Genomic DNA, 21012 nt, shown 5'->3' with positions numbered 1-21012 from the left:
AGCTCAGGGGCACTCAACCACTGAGTCACATCCCCAGTCCTATTTTATATTTTATTTAGAGACAGGGTCTCACTGAGTTGTTTAACGCCTCGCCATTGCTGAGGCTGGCTGTGAACTCCAGATCCTCTTGCCTCAGCCTCCCAAGCTGCTGGGATTACAGGCATGCACCACCATGCCCAGCTAGGCAGCTATCTTAAGACATTGATTTAGACCTCATATCATTTATCAGGATAAATTCCAAGTAGAGTAATATTTAATTGGCAAAACTAAAAGGAAAAGAAAAAACTCTATGATCACAGAGTTGGAAGCTAATCTCAAAATCCAGAAACTATACAAAAAGATTAATCGACTCAACTGTATAAAAATAGGCAGCTACAGTGGAACAGAACATGCTTGTAATCCCAGCGACTTGGGAGGCTGAGGCAGGATTCCAAGTTCAAGGCCAGCCTACACAACTTAGACTCTGTCTCAAAAAAAAAAAAAAAAATTATAATTCACATCACAGATAGATAAAAACTCCACGGCTGGGGTTGTGGCTCAGTGGCAGAGCACTTGCCTAGGATGTGTGAGGCACTGGGTTCGATTCTTAGCATCGCATATAAATAAGTGAATAAAATAAAGGTCCATCAACAATTAAAAAATATAAAAAAAAAAAAAGACTTCTTCCTGATTAGGAATATCTCATATAACAAAAGAAACCCTTGAAGGAGTGTAATGTGTATAAATAAACAAGTGAAATCAAGGAAAAGAGTAAGTGGGGTAGAAGCTGGATAATGTTTTAACAAGCTTTCCTCTTTAAAAAATAATTTTACAAGTCGGGTGTGGTGATGCACAACTATAATCCCAGTGGCTGGGGAGGCTAAGGCAGGAGGATTACAAGTTCAAAGTCAGCCTCAGCAACTTAGTGAGGCACTAAGCAACTTAGTGAGACCCTGTCTCAAAATAAAAACAAATAAGAACTGGGAATGTGTCTCAGGGACTGAGTGCCCCTGGATACCAGAGGGGAAAAAAGTCATTTTACAAGGTGATTGTCACTTAAGAGATATACATCTAATGATACGGTCCAACAAAATAAGTTTCTGCTCTGTCCCAAAAGAGGCACCTGAGGGCTAGGGACGTAGCTCAGTGGCAGAGCACTTGTCTAGTATGCTGGAGGCCCTGGGTTCAAATCATAGCATCACAAATGGAAGGGGAAAAAAATGACCAAAAACCCAAAGAGGCCCATAGATACTTTCAATGAAACCAAAATTTATCAGCAGCTCAGCTTTGGGACTTTTCTTTTTTTTAATAGCACACCAACGCAGGATGTTTATATTGTGATAAGGAACTGGGTAGAGATGTTTATTTATTTACATGTACTCCAAAGTTTCTTCAGAGGAACTTGGAGAACTTGATTACCAATTTGTTCTTATGGTAAACAGATCCAAATTACTTCCTGAAGCAAAACATGGCCCTGCTCCCAGGGCTGACTTAAGAACAGTTTCCCCCTCATACTGCCCCAGGTCCATCACTCCACAGGGAAACATATATCGTTAGCACTAAATCTCTTCCTACAACTGCAGAAGACAATTTTAATAATTTCTTTTTCTTTTGGGGGAGAGCTAGTTGTAACAATTTCAAATACAACCCAGGCAAACAATATGTAAAACATGAAGCAAAGAAGAATATTAAAGCAATTGTTTTTAAACTACAATTTCAGATAATTTAACAACTTAATTTGAAAAAGACTTAAGATTAATAATATTCTTTAAAAAATGAGTCTCATTTCACCTTAGGTTTAATGTTCTCCAGTTCTCCATTCTTTAGTCTCCACAAAACGTGTCTTGTTGTATCTCCCCCAATTCCAAAATTAAGTGCATGTAGTGGGGAAAAAAGCTCTCGCCATATCTGAAGAGAAAAACTTGGTTTAGTAAAGTTAAAATTAGTGGAGAATGAAATCCTTCAATTGCAATGTGTGGTGAAGCATCTGAAATAAATAATTTCCATTTTCTCTACTCAAACATACTGCAAATTGTGTGCCATTCACTGTTTAAACAGCTCTGAAGATGCCACTGTGTTGTAACTTAAATTCTTAATGCAGCAGTGAGTCTCTGCTCAAGAACTCAATAACAACTCAATCTGATGCCCCTTAAAAGATACCAATATTCTTAATTAAGTAGCCAATTCAATAAACTCTCCTTTTCAATTATTCAACTATTTTTTTAAAAATAGGGTGAAGCAGAAACACAAGAGTCAAAACCAAATAAAGCAATGTCTTCTTTTAAATTTCCCTCAGAAAAATGCCCAATCCCCAAAAAAGATTTGGAATAGCTCACTACAAAAATAAGTAAGACAGCTTTAAGTAGCTATCCTCTCTGTTTTCTTCAGCTAGCCTTAAACAAACCTGATTCTTTCCTACCAACATCTGTCTCCCAAATATTGGTATTTGAGCAATGACAGGCCAGACATTTAATTGTGATAACAGTTTTGGTGAGCCAATCAGGAGAAAGGTGCCCTCTGGTGGCCCTCTTAGTTTGTAAGGAAAGGAGCAACAATCACTTGTAAAGGCAACTTGCTGCTCATGGTGAACCAAACCAGCAGCCTGGACTTTAGGGATGATCCAGAAGTAAATGAGTAGTCTTTTCATGTTGGGTATTCTCCCTTCTTTTTTGCTCAAGGTGATAAGCTACAAATGTCTTGGTGGTACAAGGAAACAGTTTTTAGTCTTTTGAGAACCTGATAGGGTCCAGTTGGGCATGTCATACCTGGGAGCACAACTGAGATCTTTAATCTTCACTGTTTAGGGATATAGTTTTAATAGCCATTTGGACATTGCTTGCTCAGGCAATTCTGGGGTACCAACTGATGTGGATAAGATTCACAGAGTTTAAAAAAAAAAAAGAATTCCAACTTTGCCTTCAGGGGAAAATTTAGTTGAAGAGAACTCTTTTGGTAGTTTTTTTCATAATGAAGACTCTAGGAAGAGAAGTAGGTTGATGGTTCAGAAAGGAAGGAAAAACATTATTATCCATCTGGATAATAAACCTTGGGAGGAAAAGAAAAACAAAGAAACTAGTGTTCTAAATGCTTTAAATCCACACCAGTTGGTGTAGACACTGGCATCACTAGGTCCCACAGATTTAAATTGAAAAATAAAAACAAGACAAAAATATATAAAATAGGAAAATGGCAAAATACAAAGGGAGAATCATGAGTAGGACAAATTTAAATGAACACACACAAATAAGAGTAAGAAATGAAAATCACACCTATGGGAAGTAAAAATAACATCAAACTACTTGGAAGTCAGAACAAAGAAACAGTTCACAAACAATTTTTTTAAACTTAAATCATGTTTGGTGGCACCAAGAATTCTACCAGGTAGGTCTGATTTCTAAGAGTTATGAATAAATCTATATGGTCAGCTCAGAATGAAAGTCTGTTGGTGACTAACAATACACACTAGTGGCATCAAACCTTTACCTCATATTGTTGCATTAACTGTACCATGGAGTCTCCCACAAATAGTACATCAGGCTCTTTGTCTTTACAGTCCAGGACAAATCTATTGTGCTGGTGTGAAGAAAATGAAAAATTAGAAGCAGATACTTATTTCCTTGAGATTTCTTGGCCTAGAAGGAACAACCAGTTACTGTTAAAACATCCCTTTTGTGTTGGGGTTATAGTCAGCGCATACTTAGACTGTGCAAGACTGTGGACACTAAAAAAATAAACAAAAACCAAAACTCAAACCCAAACTCAAACAAAGAAATACCTTTTTGGTCTATCCTTAAAGCTATTCTTATTTTGTAATCCACTGAAACACTCTTCCTCCCTTACCATATCGATCACTCTAGTATGATCAAGAAAGCCAGAATTCTACTGAAACCAGAAAAGAAAATGACATTTCATGTTTTTTCTTAAAAAAGTTTATCTTTTCCTCATACATTCATTTATTTACATATACCTATACACATACTAGGGACTGAACCCAGGGGTGCTATCCCACTGAACTACATCCTTAGCCCTTTTTATATTTTTGAGACAGGGCCTCAACTAAGTTGCAATCCTCTTGCCTCAGCATCCCAAGTCAATCATATCATAGGTATGTGCCACAGGGTCCAGCTTCCTCAAACTTTAATTAAAAAATTCCCCAGGTTTGGGCAGAGCGCAGTGGTGTACACCTAAAATCTCAGTGGCTCAGGAAGCTGAGATAGGAGGATCATGAGTTCAAAGCCAGCCTCAGCAAGGGTGAGGTGCTAAGCAACTCAATGAGACCCTGTCTCTACATAAAATACAAATTACCCAGGTTTTATTTGCTGACCCATTTAAAGGTGAAGTTGCAAATATAATTCTTTGTCCCTTAATTATTTTGGCATTCTATGATAAAATTATGACATCTGTAGGCAAATGGATGAAATTGGAGAATATCATGCTAAGTGAGATAAGCCAATCTCAAAAATCCAAAAGACAAATGATCTCACTGATAAGCAGATGATGACACATAATGGGGAGTGGGAGGGGGGCAAGAATGGAGGAAGGAGGGACTGTATAGAGGGAAAAAGACGGGTAGGGAGGGGTGGGGGGAAAGGAAAAAATAACAGAATGAATCAAACCTCATTACCCTATGTGAATGTATGATTACGCAAATGGTATTCTATTACTCCATGTACAAATAGAAACAACATGTATCCCATTTGTTTACAATAAAAATTTCAAAATAAAATTATTTTGGCATTCTCTCTCTTTTTTTTTTTTTTTTTTTTTTTTGCGGTACTGGGGATCGAACCCAGGCCCTTGTGCTTGGGAGGCAAGCACTCTACCAGCTGAGCTATCTCCCCAGCCCCTCCTTAATTATTTTGTATGCATCTCCTAAAAGGACATTCTTCTATGAGACTATAAACTCATAGTATAAATGAACAATAATCCCATAACGTCAATATTCAGTCCATTTTCAATCACTCCAAGAGTTAAATTTTTTTCTGTTTTTAAAAACAGGATTCAAGCAAGATCCATGTACTTGGGAGAGAGAATCTGAGGCTGGGATGTCGCTCAGTGGTAGAGAAGCCTGGGTTTGGGACAGAGAGAGGGGTAGGGAGAGAGTGAGTGACAGTGAGTGAGTGAGTGAGTGTGTGTGTGTGGCGTGCGCCTGCGTGGAGTCTAAGTTGCCAAACCAGGTTTGAATTCCTGGCCATGACTGATTCTCCTAACTCAGTCTCCTGAGTAGTCTGAGATACAGGAATGTGACAACATGCCTAGCTAAGACACTTTTAAAAATTAATTTTAACCATCAATGCTAAAAGATATAATTTAAAGTTTTATATTCATCCCAGAAACAAATTTACAGGATGCTTTAAGCTAGCTCCTCAGGAAGGTATGAACACTGTTTCTTTTTCTCCACCTCTACATTCAATTGCTCCCCTTAGAAATTAAGATAGAATTGCTATTTAAGTATTTCTGCTGACAACAGCAATGCAAATGACACAATGATGAAGAGATATTCACCCACACAGTGGGATGAATAAATGAAAGTAATAAAAATACTTCTGAAAATAATTTGACAATTTTGATTAAAACAGTTCCCTTCATAGTGACAGAATCAGGGATAGCCAGCCTGCCTGCTATCTTCCTCTCTCCCTCCTTCCTTTTCTTTCTTTTTTTGCACTAGAGACTGAACTTTATATAGCTGAGCTATATCCCCAGCTTTTTTCATTTAAAAACAGTTTTTTGGTACTACTGACTGAATGATCCCAGGGGTACTTAACACTGAGTTACAATATGCCTCCCACCTTTTAAGATAGGGTTCTAAGTTGCTTAGGGCCTTGATGAGTTGCTGAGGCTGGCCTTGAACTTGAATCCTCCTGTCTCAACCTCTCAAATCACTAGGATTACAGGCATTTGCCACCACATCAGGTCCCCAGCCTCTTTTAAGTATTTTAAAATTTTAAGACAAAGTCTTGCTAAATTGCCCAGGCTGGCCTCAAACCTGTAATCCTCCTGCCTCGGCCTCTTGACCAGCTGAGATCATGGGTGTGTGACAGCCTAGCATAAATTTTCTTGCTTCCATTTTTTGTGCAATAAACATTTTTTAAATTACTATTTTTCCCAGAGGTATTTTTAAACTGAAAGGTGGAGATAAACAAGAATAAAACAGAGAGCCGGGGGCACAACTTAGTGGTGAGTATACAAGTCTGGCATGCATGAGGCCCTGGGTTTGATTTACAGCTCCAAAAAAATGAAAAAGAAAACAAAACACTTATTAGCTATTTCAATTGTCAATTCTCTACTCCATGTAACAATGAAATAACTCATGTTTACAGAGTAACAATTTAAGCACCCTTGTTCTAAAGGTTCAAGCACTTTACATTTCAAGTACATAGGTAGAGTTGTGAGTGATGGTGCACATCAGTAACCTGGGAGGCTAATTGGGAGGCTAACGCAGGAGGATTGGAGGCCAGCCTCAGCAATTAAATAAGTCCCTGTCTCAAAATTTTAAAAAATGAAGGACGGGCTGGGGATGTAGCTCAGTAGTCAAGTTCACCTGGGTTCAATTCCCAATATCAAAATAAACTAATAAAGTTCAGAGGTAGTTGTAGAAGGTTTGGAAAAAAAAAAACCAACCACCAAACTATTACCACTTTGGGGTATTTTCTTTCTTTCTTTTTGGGGTGGGTACAAGGGATTAAACTCAGGGGCACTAAACCACTGAGCCACACCCCAGCCCTATTTTGTATTTTTTTAAAATTTAGAGATAGGGTTTCAATGAGTAGCTTAGTGCCTCACCATTGCTGAGGCTGGCTTTGAACTCAAGATCCTCTTGCCTCAGCCTCCCAAGCTGCTGGGTGGGGAATTTTCTTTTCATCACTTTCTTCACGTTCACCTCCTACCTCTTACTCCCCGCCCCATCTTTTTCTTTCTTTCTTTTTTTTTTTTTTTTAACATAATTTATCATCATGAATACCTCCTCCTGGCACAATGGGTTTGGGGTTAAGGGGGAAAATAACTATATTCAAATTCTAGCTTGTTTATTTTCTAGTCCTGTGACCTTAAAGCAAGTATAATCTGAGTCTTGGTTTTCACACCTGCTTTTGGGAGTTAAGATGAGCATTCTACGAAAAGGGCTCAGCTAGTGTATGGCACACAACAGGTAGTCAATAAGTGACAGCCACTAGAACCATACTCATCATCATACTATAAGCATTTTTCTTTTTCTTTGTGATTGTATGATTTTTATAATCATATTTTTAAGCCACATCATCTTCTATTGAATGCATCTACTGCTGTTCCAGAGGTTCTGGTACTTTACATTTTCTTTTAAAGTACAAAAGTAGTTGTTATAAGCTTAGAAAACAGAAACAAGTTCAATATAATTTCCTTCAAGAATTAACTCATCTTTCTTGGCTTGAGACATGGAATAAACAACAACTGTCTTCAAATCTGAACCCTACAAATTTCTCACCCAAGAAAGCTTGGGATATAGCTCAGTTTGTAAAGTGCTTGCCTGTCAAGCACAAGGCCCTGGGTTCAATCTCCAGCACCACCACCCAAAAAAAAAAAAAAAAAAAAAAAAAGAAAAGAAAAGAAAAGAAAAGAAAAGAAAGAAAGCTTGGGTTTGGATTTCAACAAGAGACAAGAGACCCATTCTTCTGAATAATGATGTGAATGGGGAAGTGAGCACACACCGATCTTGTCTCTAACAAAAGCTCAATGCAACACCCTTGATTGTGTTTTGTACAAGACTAAGGACAGTGTGACCAGTAGCCAGTTCCTTTCTATTTCCCCATCCTTTGTCAACCTGAAGCCTCTTCTGTTTCTTTCCAAGGAGACAAAAATTCTATATTGATGTGACTAAAGTCCCTCTGGGACCTTTCACAGTTATTGTGCATCCCTTCAGAGTGATGTCAACATTTTCTGGAATGTCAACAGTCTGACTACTGAGAACGGCCTACATTCTCACAGTAGATGCAGCATAGAGCTTCAAATTTTAACAAATGAGCTATATAACAATCTATGCTGTATTAGAATTACTCTTATTGTATTTTCACTTAAACTGATTATTAGCTCCCCTATACCACCCTCTCCTTTCTTTTTCCATTTCAGGAAATGAAAGTTAAACACTTCCTGTCATGACTATTGAGGTACTTACATTACTTTGAGGTTATATTTATTTATTTATTTATTTGTTTGTTTGTTTGTTTGTTTTGGTGCTGGGGATTGAACCCAGGGTCTTGTTCATGTGAGGAAGCACTCTGCCAACTGAGCTATATCCCCAGCCCAAGGCTATTTTTATTGATAATGTAACCAAAGAGATCAATGCTTCATTTGCAATATTTACTGCAAATATTTCCTCAGTCTACTGTTGAGCCTTATTTTTCAAATTAACAGACTTTTTTTTTGTTGTTCCTTTTTTTGATACTAGTGATTGAACCTGGGGGTGCTTAATCACTGTCCAGTTAAAAGGTTTTGCAATGATTTCTATTAAATTTGTCTATAGTAGAGTCTGTCAATAGCCCTTTTAAAAAAAAAATTGATTAAGGAACATATAAATGTTCACAAAGAGAATAACACAACGAATTTCCATGTATCCATCACTAGCTATATCAATAATATAACTTATGCCAACATTTTTCTTCTGTTTTTGCACTAATAGAGATTGAACCCAAGGGCGCTCTACCACTGAGCTACATCCCCGTCCTTTATATTCTTTTCTTTCTCTCTTTCCTTTTTTTGTTTTGTTTTGTTTTGTTTTGTTACTGGGGAGTTAATCCAGGGGCACTTAACCACTGAGTCACATACTTAGCCCTTTTTTGCATTTTATTGAGAGACAGGGTCTCACTGAGTTACTTAGGATCTCACTAAATTGCTGAGGTTGGCTTTGAACTCCTGATTCTGCTGCCTCAGCCTCCCGAGCCACTGGGATTACAGGTGTGCACCACCACACCCAGCCCTTTTTTATTTTTTATTTTGAGACAAGGTCTACTAAGTTGTCCAGGTTGGTTGCGAACTTGCAATCCTCCTGCCTCAGCATCCCAAGTCATTGAGATTAAAGAAGTGTGCCACTGCACATAGTTTCTAGCACCTGTTATTTCAGTCATAGCCCCAACTACTGTCCCACCCTATCCCCAGACTATTTTGAAGCAAACTGAGGATAAAATCATACCAGGTATAAATATTTCAGTATGTAACTCTTTAAAAACTGTAACCACAATAGCAATTTTACCCCAAACACATTAACAGTAATTCATTAATATCAATAAATAACCAGTGTACAAATTCAACATTTCAATTTTTGTTCAATGTTTTTTAAAAATAAAGTAGGATGTTAATAATATATTTCTAAAATTCCTTTTAACCTACAGGTTCCCTGTCCTTTTGCTACAACCTCCTGAATTTACTTTTTGAAAAACACATTGACATAAATTTTATTGATTTCATCCCTTATAGTGAGAGTAAACATCTTTATCTGTCCCTGTGTTTCCTGAAAAGTATTTTTTAAAAGTTTTTATTTTTTGGTACTGGTGATTGAATTCAGGGGTGTTTAACAATTGAGCCACATCCCCAGACCTTTTTTTAACTTTTAAGACAGGGTCTCATTAAGTTACATAGAGCCTTGCTAAACTGCTGAGGCTGGCCTCAAACTTGTGATCCTCCTGCCTCAGCTTCCTGAGTCACTGGGATTACAAGTGTGCGCCACCACACCTGGCAAGGGTTAGATATTTTTGCAATATAATAGGTACTCTATATCCTTGGGTTCTACATCTGCAGATTCAACCAACCATGATCAAAAATACTCACAACTTTTTTCTTTTCATCATTCCCTAAATAAAGGAGTAGTACAACTACCTACAGGGCATTTACATTGTATTCAAATGATCTGGAGATGCTTTAAAGTATACAGGAGGGGCTGGGGCTATAGCCCAGTGGCAGAGCACTTGCCCAGCATGTGTGAGGAACTGGGTTCGATCCTTAGCACCACATAAAAATGAACAAAGAAAATAAAAGCATGCTGTCCATCTACAACTACACACACAAAAAAAATTTTTTAATTAAAAAATAAAGTATATAGGAAAATGTGTATAAGTCATATCCAAATACTATACCACCTTATAAAATAGGTTGAGCACCTATGGATTTTGGTATGGGAGAGGAGTTTCCCTGGAACCAATCATCCATGGATACTGAGGGACAACTGTATTTCATGGGTATTATATCTCAATGCTTGCTTTAATCATAATTGTTTCCTATTTTTCTTTTTAAAAATTATTTTACCCTTTACACCATGTACAAACAGAGAAACATGTATCCCATTTGTTTACAATAAAATAATAATAAAAAAAAATTATTTTACTTTGAAATAATTTTAGGTCTACAGAAGAGCTGCCAAAGTTAGAATATTCCCATATACCATTTCCTCATAGTTTCCTCCAATATTAATATCTTACATAAATGTGGTACTTTTATCAAAACTAGTATAAATCAATAAATACTACCAACTAAACTGGATTTCATTCAGCTCTTTTTTCCTCCCCAGTACTGGGGATTGAACCCAGTGGCACTCTCCTACCGAACTACATCATCCCCAGTCCTTTATTTGGAAAAAGGGTCTTGTTACATTGCTGAGGCTGGCCCAAAATTTATGCCACTGCCTCCAGAGGTGCTGGGATTACAGGTGTTCACCACGGCACCCAGCTTATTCAGCTCTTCCCTAATTTTCCACTAATGCCCTTTTCCTGTTCCTGGAGCCAGTTCAGGATACCACGTTGAATTTAGTCCTCAAATCTCAGTGTCTTCTAATCTGAAACAGTGTTCTGATCTTGTCTTTCATGACTGACACTTTTGATGAGTAGTGGACATCTGTAAAATGTCCCTCAATCTGGGTCTGATGTTTTCTCATGAATAGATTAAGATTATGGATTTGTAAGACTACCACAGAGGTGATAAGTCTTTTTTGTTGGCATGGGGTACATGACCTTAATTTGACTTACTACTGGTGATGTTAACACTGATCTCTTAGTTAAGGATGACTACTTCCCTGGCTTATCTACCATAAAGTTATTAATTTTCCTTTCCATTTTCTATTTGTTAGAAATGAGACATTAAATTCAGCCTACATTAAATGTAAAGGAACTTAAATGTTCCAGCTGCTAGAGAAAGGGGTATCAAAAACTAGTGGTCACATGTTAAAACCATCCAAAGTAATTTCAGGGGAGATAATCGGAGGCTAGGCAAATACTATACACTTCTCCTTAAAGTGTATCCACAAATTTTAACATTGATCATTGGATCGTGTCTATGGCAATTAATAATGAGAGAGTCTAAAGATGATTTTATTTTCCCTCCTTTCTTCTACATTCACTAAAATTCTAGCTGTCCACCACTGCACACACCTGTAACCAACTGTGACTCAGGCTGCTGAGAGGTAGGAGGATCACAAAGTTGAGGCCACCATGAGCAACTTAGTGAGACCTTGTCTTGACACGAAAAACAAAAAGATTGGGGATGTAGTTCAGTGGTAAAGCAATCTAAGGTTCAATCTCTACTATCAGGGGAAACACACACAATCCACATTAGTGGAAGAACTGGAGAAATTTGAATATGATTTTTTGATTAGGTAACAGTATTTTATCAGTGTTTTTTAAAAAATATTTTTAGTTGTAAATGGGCACAATACCTTTATTTATTTTTATGTGGTACTGAGGATTGAACCCAGTGCCTCACACATGTGAGACAGGCACTCCACCACTGAGCCCCAGTCCTCTATCAATGCTAAATTTCTGATTTTAATCACTAGCCTATAGTTGTAAAAAAAAAAAAAAAAATTAATTTTTTTAAAAAATATTGTGTACAACCATAGAAACAAAATGATGTACCCCATTTGTGTACCATGAATCAAAATGCAGTCTGTAAAAAATTAAAAGTCAAATAAAAATAATAATAATTTAAAAATTAATTAATTAATTAATCACTAGCCTATATGTAAAAAAAAAAAGTTCTCATTAACAAACATTCTAAAATATTTAAGGATAAATAAGAATAAAGAACAAACTTAACCTCAAATTGTTCAAGAAAATCAGTATGTTGGTATATACAAATAGATTCAGACAGAATTAGGCAGATGTGGCAAAATGGTAACAATTCCTAAATCTAGGTAAAGGATATAGGCATTCTTTTTAAAAGAACATGCTTTGCAACATGTGTATAATTTCAAAACTTCTTTGAAAAAGAAGTTTTTAAACAGAATACAATAAAGATATTAACACAGGACAACCACCAAGTTATCAAAACATTCCTCAGCTCCAACAACAGACTAGTGATAGGGAACACTTCTAACATTAGATTTTTTTATTCATAGGTATACATTTTTGTTGACTATTAAAATGCTCCTTGCAGCTTTGGTCAAAAGATGTCCCCCAAATTGAAGAGGTTTGTTTACATGTGAATGACACATATACACTTCCTTTTACCTGAGACATCCATCTGTCATCTCCTTGTATATCTTCTGCTGCATGTGGAATTGCTGCTGGGTTTGAGTCTCCTTGGCTCATTCTATACCTGAGAAAAAATGTCTATGTCATGTTAATTTATTAATAGGAATGTTTGTTACCACTTAAATATTACATGACAAATTTTAAATAATTTGTTTCATCATGGGTTTTGGCCAAGAAACTAAACTGGGATTTATTTTCAACAGCTACAGCAATTATTAGAGTCCACCAGTTACTAAATATCACACAAATAACTGTATTACAGATTATGATAAAACCAGTCATAATCTGGCATTAATTTTTAACAAGTTTTTACTACTTTTACTTTTTACAGGTCTTCACTAAAAACATTTTAGTGATGATGAGCTCAAAAATGGATCTTATGATAGGAAAAAGGAATAAGTAAAATTCAGAAAAATCAGAAATCATAATCTTCTACAAAAACAAATAGTAAACCAGGTCATTTTCAACTAATTCTGGAGAACACATACAAGAAACAGGGTCCAAATGCAAAAGGACAGCAAAAGAGAAAAATCCAGGTTTTTGTGGCTTAAACATTAAAAGGAGGCCACCCTCTATATGAACAATCTTTTTCTTTCCCTTGTCATCTTCAAATTAGAATTAGGCTTTCTCTGAATGAAAACTGATATAATAATAATAAATATAAATTCCTTTCAAACACACATACCTGTGCACACGTGAGCACACACGCAAACACACACAAAAAGTACCTAAAACACCACACTGGGGATTGCCAAGGGAGTTGTTTCTTTGTTTTGGTGCTGGGGATCAAACCTGGGGCTTCAAAAATGCTCTACCACTGAGCTACACCCCCAAAGTAGTAGTTTTTCAGAATCTCAAAGTACGAAGCTATAAACACAAAAGCATACCTTCTCATTAAAAATAAATTATAGAAGCATATAATAGTATTATTAATTATACAAATAGCTCAGTTCTAAATGACACTACTTAAAAAAAATTAGAGTGAGGGCCAAATTACTATCTGAATGAAACTGTAAGAAATCCACATATTAGGGGTATATTTCTTTACATTACTGTAATTTAGAACATTAGAAAATGGTTTCTCTACCCAATTCTCACAACTGCACTACAAAATGAAGAAAACAAGTGTCAGAGAATTTAGGTAATCTGCATAGTGAATTACTGATAAAGATCTGAACTTAGGTTTGTTTGACATCCATGTCACATCTGGCCTACCAAAGACAAATCAGTTTATGCTGACCCATTACATGGAAGTTTTTATCTAACCACTTCACCCAAGAGACATGCAACATGGAGCTAAAAACATCCATGGCAGCACAAACCTGGGATCTCAGCTACTGGGGTGGGGGTTCTGAGGCAGGAGGATTGCAAGTGAAAGGCCCAATTAACAGGACTCTGCTTCAAAACAGAATTTAAAAAGTGCTGGGGCTGTGTCCCAATGGTACAGCCTTTGCCTAACAGGCTGTAGGCCATGGGTTCAATTGCCAGTACCAACACGAGAACTACAATAAAAACATCAACATAAAATACAGCAAACCAGGAAGAACTTCAAGAAGAGTTTTTATAGTCCTTCAAACTACAGCATCTGGGTTTCATTACCTAAGAAAGACACAAAAAAGTAAAAGATGAATAAAAGAAAAAGAAACATGAATTAAAGGGCCAAAAGACTGACATATATTAGGTTTTTAAAATTTATGGGTTTTACTTTTGTTTTTAAATCAACAGAATGTTCTATACAGAATTTTTAGGGCCAGACACTGTGACACACACTTGTAATCACTGCTACTCAGAAGGCTGAGGCAGGGAAATTGCAAGTTCAAGGCCAGCCTTGGCAAATTAGCAAGACCCTATTCTCAAAATAGAACAAAGAAAGGGCTGGGGATATAACTCAGTGGTAGAGCATTGCCTGGGTTTGATCCTCAGTACTACAAACAACAACAATAAAAGTTGATGTCTAAGTTCAATTCTACTTTTAAGTTTGAACTATTCAGGTTAAATCTGATGTGGTACTTAATAAAAATTTAAATTTAAGAAGTATCATTCTTGTGGCCAGGGATGTAGCTCTCTGGTAAGGCACTTTGCCTAGCACAGGCAAAGCCCCAGGTTAGATCTCCAGCGGAGGGGGTAAAAAAAGAAAAGAAAGAAAAGCTGGGCATGGTACAGCATGCCCATAATCCCAACAATTTGGGAGGCTGAGGCAAGAGGATCACAAATTAAAAGCGAGCCTCAGCAATTTAGCAAGGCCCTAAACAACTTAGTGAAACCTTGTCTCAAAGTAAAAAATAAGAAGGCTGGGGGTATGGCTCAGTAGTTAAGCATTCCTGGGTTCAATTCCAGATAAGGAAAAACAAAATCAAAAACAAAAGCAAGTATCATTCTAGCCAGGCCAGGTAGTAAATGCCTGTAATCCCAGCTACTCAGGAGGCTTAGGCAATTTAGCAAGACCCTGTCTCATAAAATAAACAGGGTTATGGCTCAGTGGTAGAGCACCTGCCTAGCATGCATAAGGCCTTGGTTCAGTCTGTTGTAATAAACACACACACACACAGAGTACATTCTGAGCTGGATGTATACCTCAGTGATAGAGCACACACACAGGCCCGGGGTTCAACTGCCAGCACCACCTGCTCTCCTCAAGTACCATTCTTTCCCACAGATCAAAAAGCTCTTACTAGGGCTGGGGTTGTGGCTCAGTGGTAGAGTGCTTGCCTAGCACACGTGAGGCACTGGGTTCCACAATCAGCACCACATAAAATAAATGAATACATAAAAGGTATTGTGTCCATCTACAAATATATATATATAAAGCTCTTACTAGCCTTAAGACAGACAGATGGCAATGACCCTTTTCCGTCTTATAGACTTCCAACTTTGATATCTATACATGTAAAGAAATATAACAACATAACAACTCCCTCTTAAAAATCAACTATTTCAGGGCTAGGGTTGTAGCTCAGCGGTAGAGCGCTTGCATAGCATGTGTGAGGCACTGGGTTCAATCCTCAGCACCACCTAAAAATAAATAAATAAAATAAAGATATTGTGTCCATCAACAGCTTCTACTCTCACTATATGATTGAAACTACTTTTCCTAGGGGTTGTTTAAAGAACAATGGTGAATGTGAGGTGCCTTCCTAACAATGTGATTATATAACTGAAATATATTTCAATACCTTCTTCACCACTTAAAGAAAAATAAAGTGTAGACACTTCAACATCATTTCAGTTCTTGGACCACATTTAAATCTTGGTGAAAAACTTAAAAGAATTTTGGTAAAGAGAGGCTGGTTCAAGGAAATGAGACAAGATTGTAAAGCATTTGAAAACCTATCATATTAGAAATAGTTTGAGCCAGTAGTGGTGGCATATACTTCTAATCAAGAGTTAAAGCAAGGGCTGGGGAGACAGCTCAGCTGGTAGAGTGCTTGCAAGCACAAGGCCCTGAGTTTGATCCCCAGTACCGCAAAAAAAAAAAAAAAAAAAAAAAAAAGAGTTAAAGCAGAGCCAGTCTTGGCCAATTTAGCCCTGGGCAACTTAGTGAGATTTCATCTCAAAATTTAAAAAGGGCTGGGGATATAGCTCAGTGATAGAGTGCTTGCCTAGTAAGCACGGTGATTCAATCCCCAGTACTTGGGGGAAAAAAAAACACAAAAAGAAATAGTTAAAGGAATGGGCATATTTAAACCTAGTTGGGGAAAAAACTAAACTAGTTGGGGAAAAAAACACAGACATAAACAACTGTCTTAAAGTATTTGAAGATTATTAGGAAAGTATATTAAGTTTATTTTGCATGACTCAAAACAGAAAGAGGGCCAGTATGTACACTGAGATTTTTTTTTAAAGTGGGCAGGGGTTGGGGGGAGGACTGGATCTAGGGCCCTGTGTATACTAAGTATGTGCTTTACCACTCAGTTGCACCCCCAATATAGTGAAATAAATTTCTAATAAATAAAGAGTACAGACTGAAATGATTTGTCTCACAAAGCAGATTTCTGTCAATGGAGATACAAAGAGAAGCTAGGTCAATAGGTAACAGTAAAGCATCAAGTGAACATATGAGTAAAGGTGGATCCAGATTAGTGGGGTCCAAACCTTTTTCAGTGTCTTAGAATCTTTTTGAATGCACTCCAGTTTACTTGTGTGTAAATTAAATACTTGAATTACTGTGTAATGTATATTAGTAAAGTCTATTTTTCCCTTTTTTAAACTAAAAAAAGTTAAAAGAACTTTTAAGTCTTTTTCTTATATTCCAATAGATCATCTTATGTATCCCAAGGGGTGCACACATACCAATGGTCAACATAAACATCTCTTTAGATTGAGGGTTTCATTTACCAATGCAGATTTTCAAATTCATCCAACAGGTAAACAACTGATCTACAATAATTAAGTTGTGCATAGTGGTACACAACTGTAATCCCAGTTACTCAGAATACTGAGGCGGAAAGATCACAAATTCAAAGCCAGACTGGGTAACAGTAAGACACTGTCTCAAAATAAAATAATAATAATAATAATAATAAAGAGGGCTGGGGATGTGACTCAGTGTGCAAAGTCCCAGGTTCAATTCCCAGTTTCTCAAAATCAATTAATAATTACAATTAATGTTTATAAAAAACTTACTATCTACAGGACCCCATGCTAGGAGCTTTGTTATTTAAATCAAATTGAAGCTCAAAGAGATATAAGAAACCTGCTCCATGACAGAGCTGGGATTTGAAATCAGTGTGATACATAGGTCGACTATCCTTTATCTGAAATGTTTAGAACCAGAAGTGTTTTGGATTTTAGACTGAAATATTAGCACATTATCTTGGGGATAGGGCCCAAAGGTAAACATAAAATTCACTTTTATATCATATACATCTCATATACATAGCCTGTAGATAAATTTTATAAGTTATATTTAGTTGCCTACATTTGGCTGTAGGGGTCAGGTGTGGAATTTTCCACTTGTGGCATCCTTTCAGTGTTCTCAATAAGTCCAGATTTTGGAGTATTTCATATTTTCAGATTAAGGATGCTCAACCTATTATTGTTAACAAACCAAAATCTATTATCCTTGAGCAAAGGATGTTATGTTCTATATAGAAGAGGCTATATGAAAAAACATTTTTTAAATAAAAAAGACTATATGAAACTGTCATATTTTAATTTACCAAGTTTTTCTGCTTATTTTTTATTATCACTACCCAAATTTAATGGCATTCTGATACTGAGAAATATTTCCATATGAATCCTAAACTTCCTTACTGGCAAAATGAAAAAGGCATATGGAAAGAAAAACTGTAGGAGGAAAAATGTCACTTGCCTAAAGGTAAAAGGCAGTTATAACCAAGAGAAGACTGAAAAACACCCAAGTAGGTAGTCTTTTTTCCCCTTCTTTAATTATGAATACAAGGTCATCCTTCTTCCTCTTGCAGAGGACAAAATATTTGGGCAAAAATTTGTTTCTCTGTGCCTTTAGACATTTGGATTTTGTATTATTTTGTCAAATAAAAAATCTTAACAATACAAAGTAACTTTCACAGTTTCACTGATGCCTATGCTTGGTAACATTTTTAAAAACCCTAAACACTCAGAGGAGAAAAACTAAGCAAGACACAAGGCCTTGGGTTCCATTTCTAGCAATACACACACACACACACACACACACACACAAACAAAACTGACACATAAACCCAAGTGATTTACTTTTTAAGAATCAGGTTAGAGAGCACAATCTAGAGGGTTACGCATTTGGAGGATTTAACTTTGGGAGACAGATAAAATTACTGAATTCTTCACAATAAAAAAATGAAGGATGTGTCAGGAGCTATCTACAGAGAAGCCTGTGGTACATCACAAAAAAATCTAGAGTAACTAGGTTTTCTGCCCTGTGGCAGATTTGCCTAGTATGTGCAAGGCCCTGGAGTCAATCTCCAGCATTGCAAAAACAAACTACAAGAAAGTAACAATAGGGAGGAATTTGACTTCCATCTCATTTTACTGATTCCTAAGCAAGTCATATACTTGAGATCACAATCACTGAGAAAAAAAAAGCAACAGAATGGATTTAATAGATGAGAAGAGCAAGTTTTGTTAATTTGCCATGACAGGCTATATTCCAGAAAATCTTTAATTGTCTATCAAAATGAATTCTGGAAAGGTGAGGAGTAAGCAACTAGCACAATTTTGCTGCATTTTCTATCTTCTCTACTTAACGTGGACTATGATAACACAAAACAAAACCAGAATTTCCATATGCATATACTGGGATACTGTAGAAACCAGCTCCAACAAAGAAGTGTAAGTGTTCAAGATGAACATTTACTTTAAAAGTTTGAATGGTGAAACAGATGGAAGGAGAAAGTTTAAGAATTATAAGATTTAGAATGTTTCCACTCAGACCTAAGACTCTTCATTTTGTTTCAGAGGGAGCTAGCAGGCTTATTCTTAAGACGACGACAAGCCTCATGCAGAATACCCTGCCTCAGTGGTGGTGGGTGGGTCCCTGGGTTCCAGCACATCCATAATTTATCACATGCCTTAGCCAATAAATTAATGCACAATGATTCCATCCGCTGCTCTCCCACAAGGAGGCAACCTTTATGTCAGAACAATGTGCCCAGGAGAAGCACCTAAAGATACGAGGCATCTCCAAGGCAAAGACAAACCTATTTTCTCTTTGCTCTTCTGCCACACCTTTACCTCTCCCCCCAATTTAAAGCTGAACGAAATGAGGTCCCTAGGCCCTAGGGTCCAGGTGGTCCTTCCTTTCTCTGTGGGCAGGTTCTACAAAGAAGCCAAAGCTCGTGCTGAGTTTTCTTAAGGTTTGCATATAAATTATGAAAAGCCAGCGCTAGCCTGGGAGCTATGGAAAGCAGAATAATGAGTCACCCCGCAACGACTCAATCAAACCTGTAGACCGCAATGCTCTGATCTGGTAAATGGACGTGGACCGGGGGAGGGGGAGAGCACCCCCCAAAACCTATCCACTGACAGGTTTAACTAGCTGACTGGAGACTGGCAAATCAATCTCTCTGAGTCTCATCTCTAAAAAGAGGTGCTGGACTGCATAACCCTCTAAGAAATAATTTGAGTCATGACACCGATCTTTGGAGGCAACAGATAACTTTCCAAAGAGGAGACATTTTTCAACAAAAGGGGGAGGGGAAAGAGCTCGGTACATACACACACACACACACACATACACACACACACACGAGTAATGGTTTGTGCCTCCAACTAGAGGCGAGCGGAGAGCAGGGTCAGAGGTTCAACCCCAGGGATGGAGGGAAAAGGCAACAGCAGAGCTGTAGGCAGGCGAGTGCGTGTAGGAGGGAACGATCGGCGAAGGGAGCCGGGGGTGCAGGAAGGCCTACTCCAGGGGTGGGCAGGGCGGCGCGCCCCGCCACGCTACACCTCCACCAAAATAGGCAGGGTGGAGGCGCCGGCCGGCGGCTGAGGAAAGTCGACAGGTTTAGGGATGGGGTACCGGGAATGAGGTTTTCAGGCGGAAGGCGGCCCCTCACACACCCCCGCCGGCCGAGGAGGCTAACGCGAGGCTCCCCAAGGGCCGGCGGGGGTGATGGCGCGGGGGAGGGGCCGGCCTGGGTGGGGGAGGGGAGGTCGCGGGCCTCTCACAATAACACCTCGCGGTGCGTTCCAACCCCCGGTCCTAGGCCATGGGTTCCGGCAACCCTGGATGCACTCACTCAGATAGAGGGTCCGTGCGGGCCCCAAGCGGCTGCGGCGTCGGCGGGTGGCGCGTCTGTCGCTCGCTCAGTCCCGGCGGCCCCAGTCCGGCGCGTCCCTACTCGGGCCCCAGCACCAGCGGCAGCGCCTCCACTTCCGGTTCCCCTGCCACTCAGGCAAATGGTTTCCGGAAGTTCCGCCTCCGTCCTGCCCGGCCTCAGACTGGCCCTCTCACTTTCACTCTCAACTGGCTCTCCCTTCTCGCGCCCAGGTGTCCTGCCACGCCCTGCTGCGTTCTCTGCTTTGTCTTCTCTCCTACACTTCTTTTGCTGGTAGTCTGTACGACTTGGGCCTCTCTGTGTTTCCTACAGCTGCATCCCAGAGCCCTGCGTTCCGTCACCACGGTGTGATGGATGCCATCCCGAGATGGCATTCTGGACAATGTAGCGTGACCTCACACTGACGCCATTCCCTTCTCACCCAGCCAGCCTGATTTCTCCCTCCATCCAGAGAATAAACCAGATTGCCGAAAGTGTGAGGGAAATTGGGCGCCAAGGTTAATGAGGCAATCCCTTACTTTTGAGTGGGATTTGTTTCTGTGATGAATGTACAAATTGTGGGTGACCGCCTTTTAATACCATAGGGGATAGCAAGCCCCATTCTTTTCCTTAAAGGCTCATCCAGGTTAGGCGAAGACATACAGAGTCGAAAATGAAAGTATTATATGCTAAATACTATATAATGAGGCATTTGTAAGAGCAGAGAGGAGGGGCAAAAGAAATGGTCAGGTTTTCGTAGCAAGAGGTTTAGTGGAGCAGCACCTGAGCTGATTCATTCAGACCCAGACTGGTGAATAGGTAGTTTCCAG

General features: G+C 38.5%; 1 protein-coding gene across 1 annotated transcript in view; it reads right to left on the bottom strand.

Moving 5' to 3' along the window:
* Positions 1 to 20321, bottom strand: part of Pafah1b2 (platelet activating factor acetylhydrolase 1b catalytic subunit 2) — a 28141-nt gene extending 7820 nt beyond the window's left edge. The window contains exons 1-4 of the mRNA XM_047517526.1: positions 20165 to 20321; positions 12444 to 12531; positions 3463 to 3552; positions 1771 to 1887 (exon numbers count right to left, since the gene is read on the bottom strand). Coding sequence (XP_047373482.1) covers positions 1771 to 1887; positions 3463 to 3552; positions 12444 to 12524 — 288 coding nt within the window. The 5' untranslated portion in view covers positions 12525 to 12531; positions 20165 to 20321. The remainder of the gene's footprint in view (positions 1 to 1770; positions 1888 to 3462; positions 3553 to 12443; positions 12532 to 20164) is intronic.
* Between the last annotated feature and the right edge of the window lie 691 nt (positions 20322 to 21012).

This window comes from Sciurus carolinensis, chromosome 11, assembly GCF_902686445.1.
Source record: "Sciurus carolinensis chromosome 11, mSciCar1.2, whole genome shotgun sequence".
Lineage (NCBI taxonomy): Eukaryota > Metazoa > Chordata > Mammalia > Rodentia > Sciuridae > Sciurus > Sciurus carolinensis.
The sequence above is the reverse complement of the archived record's forward strand: the minus strand, read 5'-3'. Positions and strand labels throughout refer to the sequence as shown.